Source organism: Myotis daubentonii, chromosome 16, assembly GCF_963259705.1.
Source record: "Myotis daubentonii chromosome 16, mMyoDau2.1, whole genome shotgun sequence".
Lineage (NCBI taxonomy): Eukaryota > Metazoa > Chordata > Mammalia > Chiroptera > Vespertilionidae > Myotis > Myotis daubentonii.
This window is the reverse complement of record NC_081855.1, coordinates 25,953,358-25,967,591: the sequence shown is the minus strand read 5'-3', so window position 1 is coordinate 25,967,591 and position 14,234 is coordinate 25,953,358. Positions and strand designations below refer to the sequence as shown.

The 14,234-nt window shown below is 51.6% G+C and overlaps 1 protein-coding gene across 1 annotated transcript in view; it reads left to right on the top strand.

Annotated features, from left to right (window-relative positions):
* LOC132218339 (galectin-9-like) overlaps positions 1-14,234 on the top strand; it is a 67,160-nt gene that overhangs the window by 4,995 nt on the left and 47,931 nt on the right. Inside the window, exons 2-5 of the mRNA XM_059669460.1 lie at positions 4,094-4,173; positions 7,160-7,361; positions 8,755-8,865; positions 9,883-9,978. Coding sequence (XP_059525443.1) covers positions 4,094-4,173; positions 7,160-7,361; positions 8,755-8,865; positions 9,883-9,978 — 489 coding nt within the window. The remainder of the gene's footprint in view (positions 1-4,093; positions 4,174-7,159; positions 7,362-8,754; positions 8,866-9,882; positions 9,979-14,234) is intronic.

The following is a 14,234-nucleotide window of genomic DNA, read 5'->3' as shown; positions in this document are numbered from 1 at the left end:
TGCTACATCCCTCGGAAGGTGTCCGACTGCCAGTTTAGGCAGTCAGAGATCCCTCGAGGGGCCCCGGACTGCAAGAGGGATGTCCGACTGCCAGCTTAGGCCCGATCCTGGTGCCGTTCTCTGTAGAAGGCAGTCGGTCTGAACAACTCAGTGACTCAGGGAAGCGCAGGGAACTCAGGGTGAGCTGCCTCCGTGCTTGACTCACCCACTCGATGGTGTTTGCAGGCCAGACTGTGGTGGCCCAGCCCGTGCACGTGCAGTAGTTGCTGAAGCCACAAGCTGGCAGTCAGACTGTCCCCAAGGGGTCCCAAACTGCGAGAGGGTGCAGGCTGGGCTGAGAGACCCCTCACCTCCAGTGCATGATTTTGTGCATCGGGCCTCTAATAACTATATATATATATATATATATATATTTTTTTTTTTTTACACTAAAGCCACTGGAGGCCGGGAGTTGCTGCAGTCCTGGAACCAGCCACAGGGCCTGGTATCTGCCTTCTCCCCCTGCCACTTCTCCAGGCTCCTTAAAATTGTCAAGGTGTTATTCCCTGTTACAAAATTTGCCAGAAAAATGGCTTGGATAATAATGGACTTTAACATCTTATAAAATTATTAAGACATAGTAAATAAACAAAACTAAAATGAAGGGTTTTTCTGAAACTTCCTATATCTAAACATAATTTCCCAAGGTCTTTAATAACTTGGAACTTTAGAGTTTTACTGGGTTAAATAATAAAAATTATTAAATATTTAGGTATTTTAGGATAATGAATTACTGAAATATACCGTTTCCCAAAAAATGTATATGCACTATAATAGCTGACAGAACAATTTTGGAAATAAAATGTATTTTACTAAACAGTGCCTTTAAAATTATTCAAAGTGTGTGTATACATTTTTGGGGGACTCCCTATATTAATTAATCTGAATTTGCCTACTTTTGGCTTCTTATTGCAGGAAAGCTAAAAAAAAAAAAAAAAAAGGATTTAAATCTGTTAACAAATATATCTTATATTTTATTTTTAAAATATCTCTTTCAAATTTGCGTATGTTTACCAATAAAAAACCTGTTTCTAGAAACTATAAAACATATTTGCCAATCTGAGACATGCTAATTACTTACTTGTCACTAAAACGGTCAAGGTTTCTAAAAGTTAATTTCAATTAAAGTTTAAAAATGATGTAATTTTAAAAAATACATGATCCTAAAATTAACTATTTCTATATAAATTTATTAAAAAAAACTAAAAGAATTTCAGAGGGTCTATATAAACTGAAAAAAATATAGAAAAAATAAACTAAATAATAAAATTTAATTAAATAAATAAATCTAGAGTAAACTGATACAGAATTTATTTGGCTCTAGTCAAGTCTGTTCAATGGAGAAAAGTTTTTCCTATATGTGCCTAGGAAATAAAGGTCTCATACATTGTTCCAACAGTTATATGTTATGTTATATTGGTCAGGTACCTGATTACTGAAAAACCCATCTTCTTAAACATGAAAACTGAAGTTTTATTAGCCTGTGTTTGTGGTTACTACCTTTTGTTGTCAATTGAGAATATGTTAATAATTTAATATTTTTCAAAATAATATATAATCTTTTGGTCAAATATACATACACATATTTTATTCTTACTTTTTAAAACAGATCAAGGCCAGGACACACTTTGACTTAGTTGCTGTACTTGAACACTGACCTGCCTCCAGGAGTTTGCCTTAGGAATGCTGACCATTCTCTGGTCCCAGGAATAGGCTGAGCTATTTATATCATCATAAAAAAATTAGCCACATTATCATCAGAATTCAACTCCCGAAGGGCAGACTGCAGAACCGCAGACCCTCGGCTCTCCTTTCCCCTGTGATACTTCCATCCGCACTTAAAACAGGGCCTTGGAGTCCAGACAAAAAAGAATGGGTGTAGTCCAATTGAATTTACCTCCGTCTTCCTCCAGTGTGTGCCAGGAAGAGCCCCCCGCCTGGCTGTTCTGAGGACCAGCTGAACACCAGGAGGGTCTGCCCTGAGGGCCTCAGCCCCATTCCTTGCCAAGCCCCGCCGGCCTCATCTGGCCCCACCTCCTCAGAGGCCAGGGTGGACGCTGGAACCACAGGCAGGACAGGACTCGCTGTTTGGTGGGGGAAGCCCTCAGGGAGCCAGGAGCCAGGGGTTCTGTGCTTCATCGTGAGAAGCAGCCTGTGTGGGGCTTCACAGCATGGGTGCTGGGACCCACACCCCACCCTATTACTGACCAGCTGGGTGGCTTTGGGCAAGTTACCAGACCTTCTGTGCTCAGTTTCCTCATCTGTAGCGGTGGCCCTGATAATGGCCAGGGCTGTTGCCAGGATAACTAGGAACAGCCAGGGAAATGGGCCCAGAAGCACCTCAGAACCTTTGGGGCAGCAGCCTCTTTGCCTGAAAGGCTCCCACTGGCCCTGCAGTGAGGCCCCTGTGCCAGCTGTGGCCGGGTGCCCGCTGGGGACACTGCGCCTCCAGAAGAAGGCTGTGCACCTTCTGGCCTGGGGGCCTGGCTCTGCTGTCTGAGCCTCCAGAGAGGAAGAGGGGGAAAGAGTCTCAGCCTCCAGGCCTGGCCGGGAGCTGAGAGCAAGCTCTGACCCACAGAGGGGTTAATCCATCTAAATTAATTAATTCGTCCAGGTTAGAGCTGAGAGGACACTGTCCGTTTGGATGAGAGAGATGGTGTCTACTTTGTCATGGTCTCTGCCACTCCCTATTGCCCCTACCTGACAATCTCCCTCCTACACATCAGCTGCCTGGCTCCTACAAGCATTTCACTTAGGTAGGGAGCTGGCTTAAAGGAGAAGTTAGAGAAGACATTAACTACTTAAAAAATCTGAAGATTGACCACTAGGAGCTGGTAGTTATCTGCTAAGTAATGCAGATTAAGATCACATCAGATAAAAGGCATCCTGAGGTTAGCTTTAAAAGGTCAAGAAATGCCCTGACCTTTTTGGCTCAGTGCATAGAGCGTCGGCCTGTGGACTCAAGGGTCGCGGGTTCCATTACAGTCAAGGGCATGTACCTTGGCTGTGGGCACATCCCCAGTGGGGGGTGTGCAGGAGGCAGCTGATTGATGCTTCTCTCTCATCGATGTTTCTTTCTATCCCTCTCCCTTCCTCTCTGTAAAAAATCAATAAAATGTATTTTAAAAAATAAATAAAAATAAAATAAAAGGTCAAGAAACCAATGTGAAATTTTGCTGAGAGAGACTAAGAGGGAAGGAGGTGGTAGAGACACCTACTATGTGCCATTCTCTTCCCCAGACTTTTCTCACTAACTCATTGATCTTACGCAGAAAGTAAGATGTACCCCTATGTTACAGATGAGGAAACTGAGGCAAAAGAGGTGACATGAGCTCCATGAGGTCACCGAGGAAATGAGCAGCAGAATTAGGCTCCAAACATGGATGATGCCTGGCTCTAAAACCATGCAAGCCTCACCATAACCATTGTCCTTCCAAGTGGCCCGGGAAGGGATTTGACAAAACGGGCTCTCTGGGGCGGAGGAGGAGTGCAGACACCTCACTGGGGCCTCGGAGGTGGCCAGGGCCTGGGGAGGGTCTGGGGAGCAGGAGCAGGAGAGGATACAGAGCATCCAGGTGCTACCTGAGGTGGCTGGGAGGGCAAAGGTCGTGGTCACACTGTTCTGTGGTGGGGTGGGCAGGAGGATGCCCTTTCTTGGCCTTCTCAGGGAGCAGAAGTCTGCAACCAGGGCGCTGGGGCCTTTGCCAGGAGCCCCTCTCACTACCCTGGTTCCTTCCCCTCTGGGGTCATGTTTGTGCTACTTCCTCCTCTTGAAAGCTGCTACTTCCTCCTAAGAGAGGTCAGCTCTGGGTTACATCGTCTCAGAGCCCTGCGGTCTCCTTATCAGTCTCAGAATGAATGTGTGACTCCCCAGATTCAGGTCTGTCCGCTTCCTCACAGGTGGGAAGATCCATGAGACCAGGACTCCATATTTGCAATTCAAGCTGAATCTGGCCCCTGGCATGGTGCCTGACACACCAGGCCCGCCACTAGCAAGTGCCAGAGGGAATGGATAGGAGCAGGGCCCTAACTGACCGCCTTCTTCTCTCTACAGTCACTTGCCATTGAAGGGGGTCTCCAGTATGGATATGTGATCACTATCAAAGGAACTGTTCTTAACTCCAATGGAACCAGGTACCTGAAACTGTTATTTCCCCCAGCCTTGCCCCTTAGCAAACCATGGCGCCTGTCGGCTCAGGCTGGCTCACCCAACACTGTCCAAGCTGCCTGTGCCTGGCTCAGGGGACGCTGGATGTGTAGGGCCTGGCCCTGCCAACACTGCATAGGACCCCTGCCCTCTACCAATAGCATCTGGACACCATTAACGTAGATTCCCCATAGACACAGGGAGAGCATGAGCTCACAGTCTCGGGCCAGCCCAGGGGCAGATCATTATGGTCTAGGATTAAACTTTGCACGCGAAGACCCAGAGATGCAAAAATAATGCCCCCTTTACTGCCCAGAACGGCCTTCATTTATTCCATGGTCCCTATTTGGCTGATGTGGAAATAATTAAACTTGGCATCAGATGTAATTTAACCTCTTTCTGTTTCAAGTTCATTCCTAGAAAGTACTAAGGCAATTCAAAATACAAACATCTCCTGGGCACTGTCTCCCACCCAAGAGGGGACTTTGGGGCACAGGGAAAACTTTCACATCTTCTCAGAGGCCGAGCGCCCTCCAATGCTCACACAGCCCTGGCTGCCCTTGCTGAGGTCCAGGTGGTGTGGAGGTGAGGGGCTCTTGCCTGATTTGGGTGGGGCCTTTCCACCTGGTGGCTGCCTGCTGAGGTCCATGGTGCCCACAGAAGCCTTTCTGCACACACAGCCTTTTCTTGGAAGCCTCTGTCTCAATCCCAGATGTCTTTTGTCCCCAGTGGTCCTTTCATCACCTTGCACAGGGCCTGGGGACCTTCTGGATCCCTTCACACCATCCCAGGACCGGCCCTACCTCAACTTGGCTTGTAGATTCTAGTGGGCTTTCTCCACCATCGCCTTCCTGCCAGGTGGGCATAGGCACACTCACCCTGTGACATCTCCCTGAGCCCTGAGTGCCTCCAGGAGACACCAAGGAGAGTGAGGCTCTCAGATTCCTCAACCCTGAGCCCTCACCTCTGAACCTCCACCCCCTTCTCTCTCCTCCCCCCGCTGCCTACCTCCTAACCTACTGTGCCCACTTCTTCCCATGGGCCCTTTTGCACACTCTCATCCCTGGGGCAGGAGTTTGCAAGGGACCAGAGAAATGGAGCTGGATGATCACAAAGGGAAAGACACATCCAGAGATATTTCAGAAACGATAGTCTCTGTGTACAGAGGAATCTGAACTCGGTTTTGTGGTTTTCTGGGAGCCTCCTTTCCTTTTCGTGTCCCCAGAGGGAGGGCTGGCTGGGCTCTGGGCCAGGGCACTTCCCTGCTGGCTGAGGGCCCACAGAGGGGGCTGGTATTGAGGAGGCACCCAGAGCTCGCCCTCCTCCACAGGGACACCAAATGGGCTCTGCAGGAATTGAACAGGATGTCTATTAGGGCCACCTCTGGGCTTGGTACAGTGCCTGGCCCTGTGGGGGAAACAGAAAACATGAAAGCAGGGGCCTTCCCTGAGTGCTGTGCATTAGTTGGGGACACCAGAGTGACCTCAAGAAGCAGGCTGTGAACCATGCTCATGCCCTGGTCGGGGAGGGCTGGAGTAGACAGTGACTCCTCGGTGAGAACCTCGGATTGGGACTGGTTTTAGGCCATGTGTCTGGGAAAAGGCAGAACAAACATTTATTGTGGCCCTTTTGTGAGCCTGGCTCCTTGGAAGTTTCTTTTTCTTTTCTTTTCTTTTAAAAAAATTTTTTTTGTTAATCCTTGCCCAAGGATTTTTTTTTTTTCCCCATTGATTTTTAGAGAGAGTGGAAGGAAGGGGGAGAGACAGAGAAAGAGAAACATGTATGTGAGAGAGACACATCGATTGGTTGCCTCCCTCACATTCCCCAACCAGGTCCAGGGATCAAGCCTATAACGGAGGCATGTGCCCTTGACAGGAATCAAACCCGGTACCCTTTCATCAGCGGTTGGATGCTCTATCCACTGAGCCAAAGAGGCTAAGCCTCTTTTTAAAAAAAGTATATTTTTATTGATTTTAGAGCTGAAGGGAGAGGGAGATGGAGATAAAAACGTCAACGATGTGAGAGAATCATTGATTGGATGGCCTTCTACTGGGAACTGAGCCTGCAACCTGGCTTGTATCCTGACCAGGAATCCTGGTTCATAGACGGATGCTCAACCACTGAGCACACTGCCTGGGCTGGACGGTTCTTTTGTTTTAATTCCTCACCTTAGAACCCAAAGGGAGTTTTGAAGGTGAAAGCTTCCTTCTGAGGAGAGAGACAGGAATGAATATCCACTTACGTGGGGGCTTTCTGAGCACGGCCTCAATAGTCATCCCCAAAGGAAGGGAGTCACCCCCTTTCCTGGGTTCAGTGAGGCCACAGTAGCATGGCTCTGAGTCATTCCCAAATGACAAACGGTACCAGCTGGGGTCAGGGTCCAGGCCTATGGACGTTAGGGCACCAGCCCACACCTCATGTGTGGGACACACACCAACCTCCGATGAGGGACAGACACACATCCCGGAAGTTCTCCTGCCTGGAGAGCCAATATTCATTCCATGCCTCCCCTGCTAGGCACCGTCTTTGTAGGTAAAGTCCATCGATGTCACATGTTCTCTCCATTTGTTCTCTCCCTTCCCAACTGAGCAGCCGTGGGCTGGCCTCTAACCAGTGCCCACCGGGCATGAGAGGCTCTTGCTTCTGGGCAGTTCCTGGATTGGCATCTTCATGCAAATGTGCAGTCAGTTTCCAAGACCCGTGCTTCCTGAGGCTGAGTCCCCATTGTTCTTTACCCAGTTCCTGCTTATTTCTGGAAAGTCACGCTGGAAAGGGCAAAATGCAGTAATTACACAAAACACACTAAGTGCAAATTAGGTAAACACAAAGGAAGGCAGCACAGTGGGATGGGTGCCACATGCCACACAGGTTGTATGCAAGTTCCCAGAGACACGTGCAAGTCAGAGGCCCCGGGCCCTCCTGCTCCTACCATCGGGAATAAACCAGAACGCTGTCTGATTTCCGTCCACCTAGGTTTGCTGTGAACTTTAAAACCGGCCCCAGTGACTCTGAGATTGCCTTCCACTTCAACCCTCGGTTTGAAGAGGGCGGGTATGTGGTCTGTAACACCAGGCAGAAAGGGTGGTGGGGAACGGAGGAGAGGATGAGGATGAATCCCTTCCGCATGGGGAAGCCGTTTGAGATCAGCATCCTGGTGGACAGTGCCAGGTTCCAGGTGAGTAGGATTTTCCTCCCTCCCTCCCTCCCTCCCTCCCTCCCTCCCTCCCTCCCTCCCACTGCCCGTCCCCCTGCTCTATTGTAACCAGACAACCAAAGTGTCCAAGCTGCCTGTCACTACTTCAGCCAATTCAGCAGAGACAGGGTTGAATCATAGTGAGCGTTTATTCCAATACCACCAGCAGTATCGGGAGAGCCGCAGGTCATGCACCAAAAATCTGCTCTGCATCCCACCAGAAGCCCGCGGCTTATATTGGGTAAAAGGACAAAGGATTGATGGGGAAATAGCTGAAGGGGATGCCAAATGGGCAGTTAACAGGTAAGCAGGCTGGAGATGTGCAAAGGCCTGCAGGTGTGCAAAAGGGCTAGAGATCTTCAAAGGGCTAGTGATATGCAAGGGCTGGGGCCTTCAAAGAGCTGGTAGCTCTGGTTTCTGCAACAAAGTTGTTAATCTTTCCACAATAATAGGCAGTTCCACATGGGGAGGATGGGCTGCATTTCCAGGTGAGTCCCCAGGTCCCAAAGGCAACTGCCAGGCAGGTGAGAATGTGCCTTCTTTAATCAGAATAAAACAATCACAGCTAACGGAGCATGAGTAATCTGTCTTACAATTCTAGGTGGTCCCAGCATTCTATTACTGCCCTTGTCACTATCAGGCATGGAGAAAAGCCTTCAAATAATTACCCAGGCAATGCCGTTATACAGAAAACAGGACTTCACACTCTTTACCTGCATCTACAGGGGCACCTGTTGCTTCTGTTACTAGGAAGTAAGAACTAGATACCTTGCCCTCCCCACCCACCCCGGGCTTTTTGGCCTCGGGTTCCAGGTGACTGCCATCCTCTGCTGCAGCCTGTCCGCTCCGGGTCCTTGACAGCATTTGTTTTGGGTGATGCTGTGGCAGCCCTTCTGCAGGCCCCGGGGCGGCTCAGGGCTGCATGGTGTGGTCATTGCTCTGCAGGCAGAGCAGTGCTGCTGGGCCCGGGGAGAGGGATGGCTGTGTCTGTGCTTCTCTGTGTGAACGGGATGCTCCCAGGCCTCAGTGTGCACCCTGAGGTGCCCTCTCCTCTGCTCCCATGAGCACTTTAGGCATTTAAATGCGCATATTGAAATGGCATCCCAGGTGAGCTGAGAAAGACAAACCTAGAGCAATAAACTCGCAAGAACTCAGAAGCCAAAACTAGAGCCAAGTGGTGGCTGGGTTTGGCTGCACTTTGGATCACATGTGTGTTCCTGTACCTGGAGCAGCTCTGAAGGCTGGGCCCCACCTACAGGGGATGGAGGTGAAAACCTGACAGGCCTTAATTTCTAGAAGCAGGGGTCCTAGTGCTCAGGTGTGCTCCCGCCCTGGTCTGGGTCACCCCTCCTGGACTATGCGCTCCTGTTGACAGGTGGTGGTGAATGGAGCTGCCTTTTTGCAGTACATACACCGTGTTCCCTTCCATCGCGTGGACAACATCTCTGTCACCGGCGCCGTGGGGCTGACACACATCAGCTTCCAGGTCAGATTATCCAAATGGCACCTGTCCCAGGGTCGGGGTGCAGGGACCAATCTACTATGCCTAGGCCCTTTGGGTGGAGCAAAAGCTCCAGCCAATCTCTCACCCAGGTGACTCTGGAGATAGGACATACCTCTGGCTATCCCTGTCCTATCCTTCCTATGTCACCGTTTCTGTCCAGAGCACCTGCCTCAGCCTGACTCCTTCCCCTCTTATCTGTCCCTCTCTACTCCCACCCTGGTTAGGAGGCCATGTGGTTCCCCAAAGAACCAGCTTGGGAGTCACACTGAATCTAGCTCAGATCCCAGCTCTGCATTGTCATCAGCTGTGGGATCTCAGGCAAGTGAGGCTGCCTCTCCCAGCCTCAGTTTCCTCATCTGTGCAAGGGGCATAGTCACAGCCTCTCCAGGAGGTATGTGTGGGCTCAATGAGGCGATACATGTCAGAGGTCACGAAATGGCCCCCATGGGCCCACACCACGGTCTATAGACCCTCTCTGTGTTTTCCAACTTTTGAATGTGTTGCCAACATCTACAAGGCCAGGAGCAGGATTGCATTGTGGAGCTGATGCTGGTGATGGGTGCACGACAGTGTGAAGGCACTGAATGCCCCTCGGCTGTACACTCCAACATGCTGAAGGTGGTGAATTTCATGTGCATTTTACCAAAAATTTTCTAGGTCAGGTGATGTCACATGGAAACCTGAATGCCTGGCTTTTTGTGAAAACTGGGAAGATTGGGGGATGCCTGGCCCACATTCCCACAGGGCCCCAGGCGCAGGGATTGGAGATGTTATTTCCACTTCGGTATTTGAGTGTGCTCCTGAGATGGGAAAGGCACACAGTAGGCCCACAGCAAATATGAGCTCCTCTCTCTTTGGTCCCATCTCTTACTCTCTCCCTCTCACCTACCCTGTCCCTGCCTGCCTGTCTTCCTCCCTCTTGTCTGGGCCCCTGCCTTTCCACTCTTCCTTGGCTTATTAAAGCTTCTCTTCACTCCATGTCGCCTTTTGTTTTAACAGGACACCCGTGCAGTCTGTCTCCAGAGGATGATGTCTGAGGTGCAGTCCTACCCCAGTCTCCGTGACTCACCTGAGTCCAAAGAATGGAAACCAAAAGTGAGTTGAACATGGACACCTGGGAGCTGAGCAGTCAGCAGGAAGGACAGGGGTTTGAGAGAGGCTACTTCCAGCCAGCAGGCAGTCAGGGCATCTAAGCCCCATCATGCCCATCCACGGTTCCCTATCTCCATCCACCAGGCACCCAGGCCAGGGACCTGGGAGGCGTCCTTGGTCCTTCCCTCCCCTCCTTAATGTCCCCCCAGGGCACCAACGCCTCTCCTGCCTGAAGCCACTGCCTTCGTCCAGGCAACCTGACCTCTCACCCCTCTCTCCCCTCACACCCACCTACTGCCACAGTGACCTTCCCATAAGCAAATCTTATCTCATCCTCTAATGCTTAAATCTCTTAAAGGCCCCAGGCTCAAATAAAGCTCCAACTCCCCAGCTGGATGTGCAGAGTCCTCCCCAGTCTTGCCCAGCCCACCTCCCAGTTCCCACCTCACCCACGAAGACCCTCCATCAGCCTCCACTCTCACTCCAGGCTCCTTCTGGCTACCACGCTTTTGCATCTGCTGTCCTGGTGCCCAAAGTATCCTTCGCCACCTCACCCAGCCAGCCCCTCACTGCCCTTCAATGCCCTGCTTCATTGTGGCTCCTCAGGGCATCTTCCCTGCCTGGCAGGTTGCTGGATGCCCCATCCCCTCCCTGACCTGATGGACTTTTTAGGGCTCTGTGCACGCCAGGCACCATGTCCGGCTGTAACTGTACTTACATGTCTGTCTCCGTTACTCCACCCACTATTTCCCCCAAACCATAAGCTTGGAATAGTGACTTGTCCCTTTCTGTATCCCCAGCACTTTGTAGGGAATAGAGCAGGTGCCAAATCATTGTTAGCCAAAATCTCATGAAGATGGAGGCTCCAGAGCAAAATACAGAGACTGTGAGGCAGGCTGTGGCCAGGCCTCTGCTAATGAGCCGGCATCACGTGCAGCATCGCATCCCACCCATCGCCCACGGGAGATGCCACCTGTGTGGGGCTCAGCTGAGGCCTGTGCTCCCTGCCTCCACCACAGGTTACGGAGGGGCATGTGCGCCGCCCTCGTCCCCATTTCAGAGAAGCAGCACGGCCAAGCTGGCACACCCTTTGTGGAGGGTTTAAGTCCAGGCTGCTGCACCCGACAGTCTCCAAGCCTATATAACTCAGGGCTCTATTCCTTATGAAACACACACACATACACACACACACGCGTGCGCGCGCGCGCACACACACACACACACACACACTGTGATTAAAATAATATGCATTTTACAGAAATACATTCACCAAGGAATCATACAAGAAAAGTATAAATGGCACTCTTGAGTTGACTTGGCTCTATTATATGTGCCCAAATGTACAAGCCAATCTCTCCCCCAGGTGACTCTGCGGACATTCCTCTGGCTCCCTCATCCTTCCCCTCTTGCCTGTCCCTCTCTACTCCCACCCTGGTTAGGAGGCCATGTGGTTCCAGAAAGAACCAGCTTGGGAGTCACACTGAATCTAGCTCAGACCCCAGCTCTGCATTGTCATCAGCTGTGGGATCTCAGGCAAGTGAGTCTGCCTCTCCCAGCCTCAGTTTGCTCATCTATGCAAGGGGCATAGTAACTGCCTTTCCAGGAGGTATGTGTGGGCTCAATGAGGCGATACATGTCAGAGGTCATGAAATGACCTAATGCGCCCACACCAGGGTCTACAGGACCCTCTCTGTGTTTTCCCATTTTTGAATGTGTTGCCAACATCTACAAGGCCAGGAGCAGGTTTGCATTGTGGAGCTGATGCTGGTGATGGCTGCACGGCAGTGTGAAGGCACTGAATGCCCCTCGGCTGTACACTCCAACATGCTGAAGGTGGTAAATTTCATGTGTATGTTACCAAAAATTTTCCAGGTCAGGTGATGTCACATGGAAACCTGAATGTCTGACTTTTTGTGAAAACTGGGAAGATTGGGGCAAGCCTGGCCCACATTCCCACAGGGCCCCAGGCGCCTGGAGTGGAGATGTTATTTCCACTTCGGTATTTGAGTGTGCTCCTGAGATGGGAAAGGCACACAGTAGGCCCGAAACAAATATGAGCTCCTCTCTCTTTGTTCCCATCTCTGTTATTTTCGCCCTCTTGCCTACTCTGTCTGTCCCTGCCTGCCTGGCTTTCTCCCTGTTGTCTGGGCCCCTGCCTTTCCAATCTTCCTTGAATCATTAGAGATACTTTTCACCCCATGGCACCTTTTGTTTTAACAGGATATTCGTGATGTCCCTATGGTGAAATGCTTGCAGAATACCTGTGACTTACCTGAGCCCAAGGAGCAGTAAGTAAAAGTGAGTTAAACATGGAGAACCTGGGAGGCTGAGCAGTCAGCAGGAAGGGCAGGGGTCTGAGAGAGAAGCTATTTCAGCGAGGAGGTGGCAGGGCCTACAGGCCCCCGCATGCCCACCCACGGTTCCCTATCTCCATCCGCCAGGCACCCAGGCCCCGGACCTGGGAGGCGTCCTCCATTCTTCCCTCCCTTCCTTAATGTCCCTCCAGTGCACCAACGCCTCTCCTTCCTGAAGCCACTGGCTTGGACTAGGCCACCCGACCCCCCATCCCTCACCCCCTCACACAACCTCACTGCCACAGTGACCTTTCCAAAGCAAATGTAATGGCATCCACTCCCTCCTTAAAAATGCTAAAGGCCCCAGGCTCAATAAACTCAAACTCCCCAGTTGGAGGAGGAGAATCCTCCCCAGTCTTGCCCAGCCCACCTGCCGGCCTCCCACCTCACCCATGAAGACCCTCCATCAGCCTCCACTGCTCACTCCAGGCTCCTTCTGACCACCACGCTTTTGCATCTGCTGTCCTGGGGCTAGAGGACCCATTGCCACCTCACCCAGCCAACCCCCAACTGCCCTTCAATGCCCTGCTTCAGTGTGGCTCCTCAGGGGCATCTTCCCTGCCTGGCAGGATGCTGGATGCCCCAACCCCTCCCTGTCTCAATGGACATTTCACAACTTTGTGCACGCCAGGCACCATGTCCTGTTGTAACTGTATTTACATGTCTGTCTCCGTCACTCCACCCGACCTTCCCCAAACCCGTGAGCTTGGGATTGCGACTTGTCCCTCTGTGTATCCCCAGCACTTTGCAGAGTGCCTGGAGTGCAGTAGGGACTGGGTCAATGAATGAGGGGTGTGGTTTGCACAGTCAGTAGAAGGGGAGACCCGTCAGGGCAAGAAGACCAGTCTGCTGGGTGGGGAGGGGCCTCGGACAGGAAAAGGAGCAGGGCCTGGCCCTCCCTTGGCCACTTGAGCAGTGGGAGCAAGGCCAAGGGCGTCTCCCTACCCAGTGTCCTGTGGCCCATCCCGGTGCACGGTGGGCCCCTGCCACCTGCCACACTGACTTTAGGATGGAGGAGCTCCAGGGGCCTTTGCAGGGCAGCCCGACTTTGGCCCTGGCCTTGGGAGGACGGGGTATGCTGATACAACCAGACAGAACTGGGTACCATTTTGTATTTGATCACTTGCTAGCTGGACAGGCTTGGGCAAGGTGCTTAACCTCTCTGAGCCTGTGCTCTCACTGAGCAAAACTGAAGAGGACCTTGGTGCAGACACAGGCAGGATTCCTGGCCCCAGGACCTCGGGCTGGAGCATGCTGATGTCTGCATCTGCTCTTCACCTCTGCCTTCCCTGTCCCTGCCCCAGTCCCCGCCCTCCCAGCCCTTCCTGGATCTGGGGCTTTTCTGGAGAAACTAGGCCCTTGGCCCTGCTTCTGGCTGCAGCCATCCTGGAGTGGAGAAGGCCGCTGGCTGGCATAGCTCCCTCTGTCTGGGCAGCACCTGGGCTCCAGCTGCCCAAATCCTACCATCTGAGGAGAGGGGGGAAGGGTCAGTGCAGGCTGAAGCCCATGTTCAGTCCCCTCAGCAGAAAGGGAGCATCCTGGGCCTTCCCAGCTCCCACCCGGGCCCACCCCTCATCTTCCTCTTGACCCCATCCCCACCCTCCATTCAAGTCCACCTCAGGCTCCAGCCACCAGCTGGTCACTCCCCTGGGAGGTGGTCTCCTCAGCCCCTCCTCTTTCTCCAACCTTTACCCTTTTTTTTCAGCCTGTACCAGTCCTTCCCCCACTCCAGGAATGTGACCGATTGACACCTGCTGGTCTCCACCCTCTGACCTTTTGCAGCTGGATGACCCCCTTTCCTAGTGCCCTTCAAATAAAGAGGAAAGAAAACTTGGGGTTGGCACCTATGCACAGTGTGATTGTGGTTTATTCAATGTGTTTGGAGACATGCTGGTGTCTGGAATC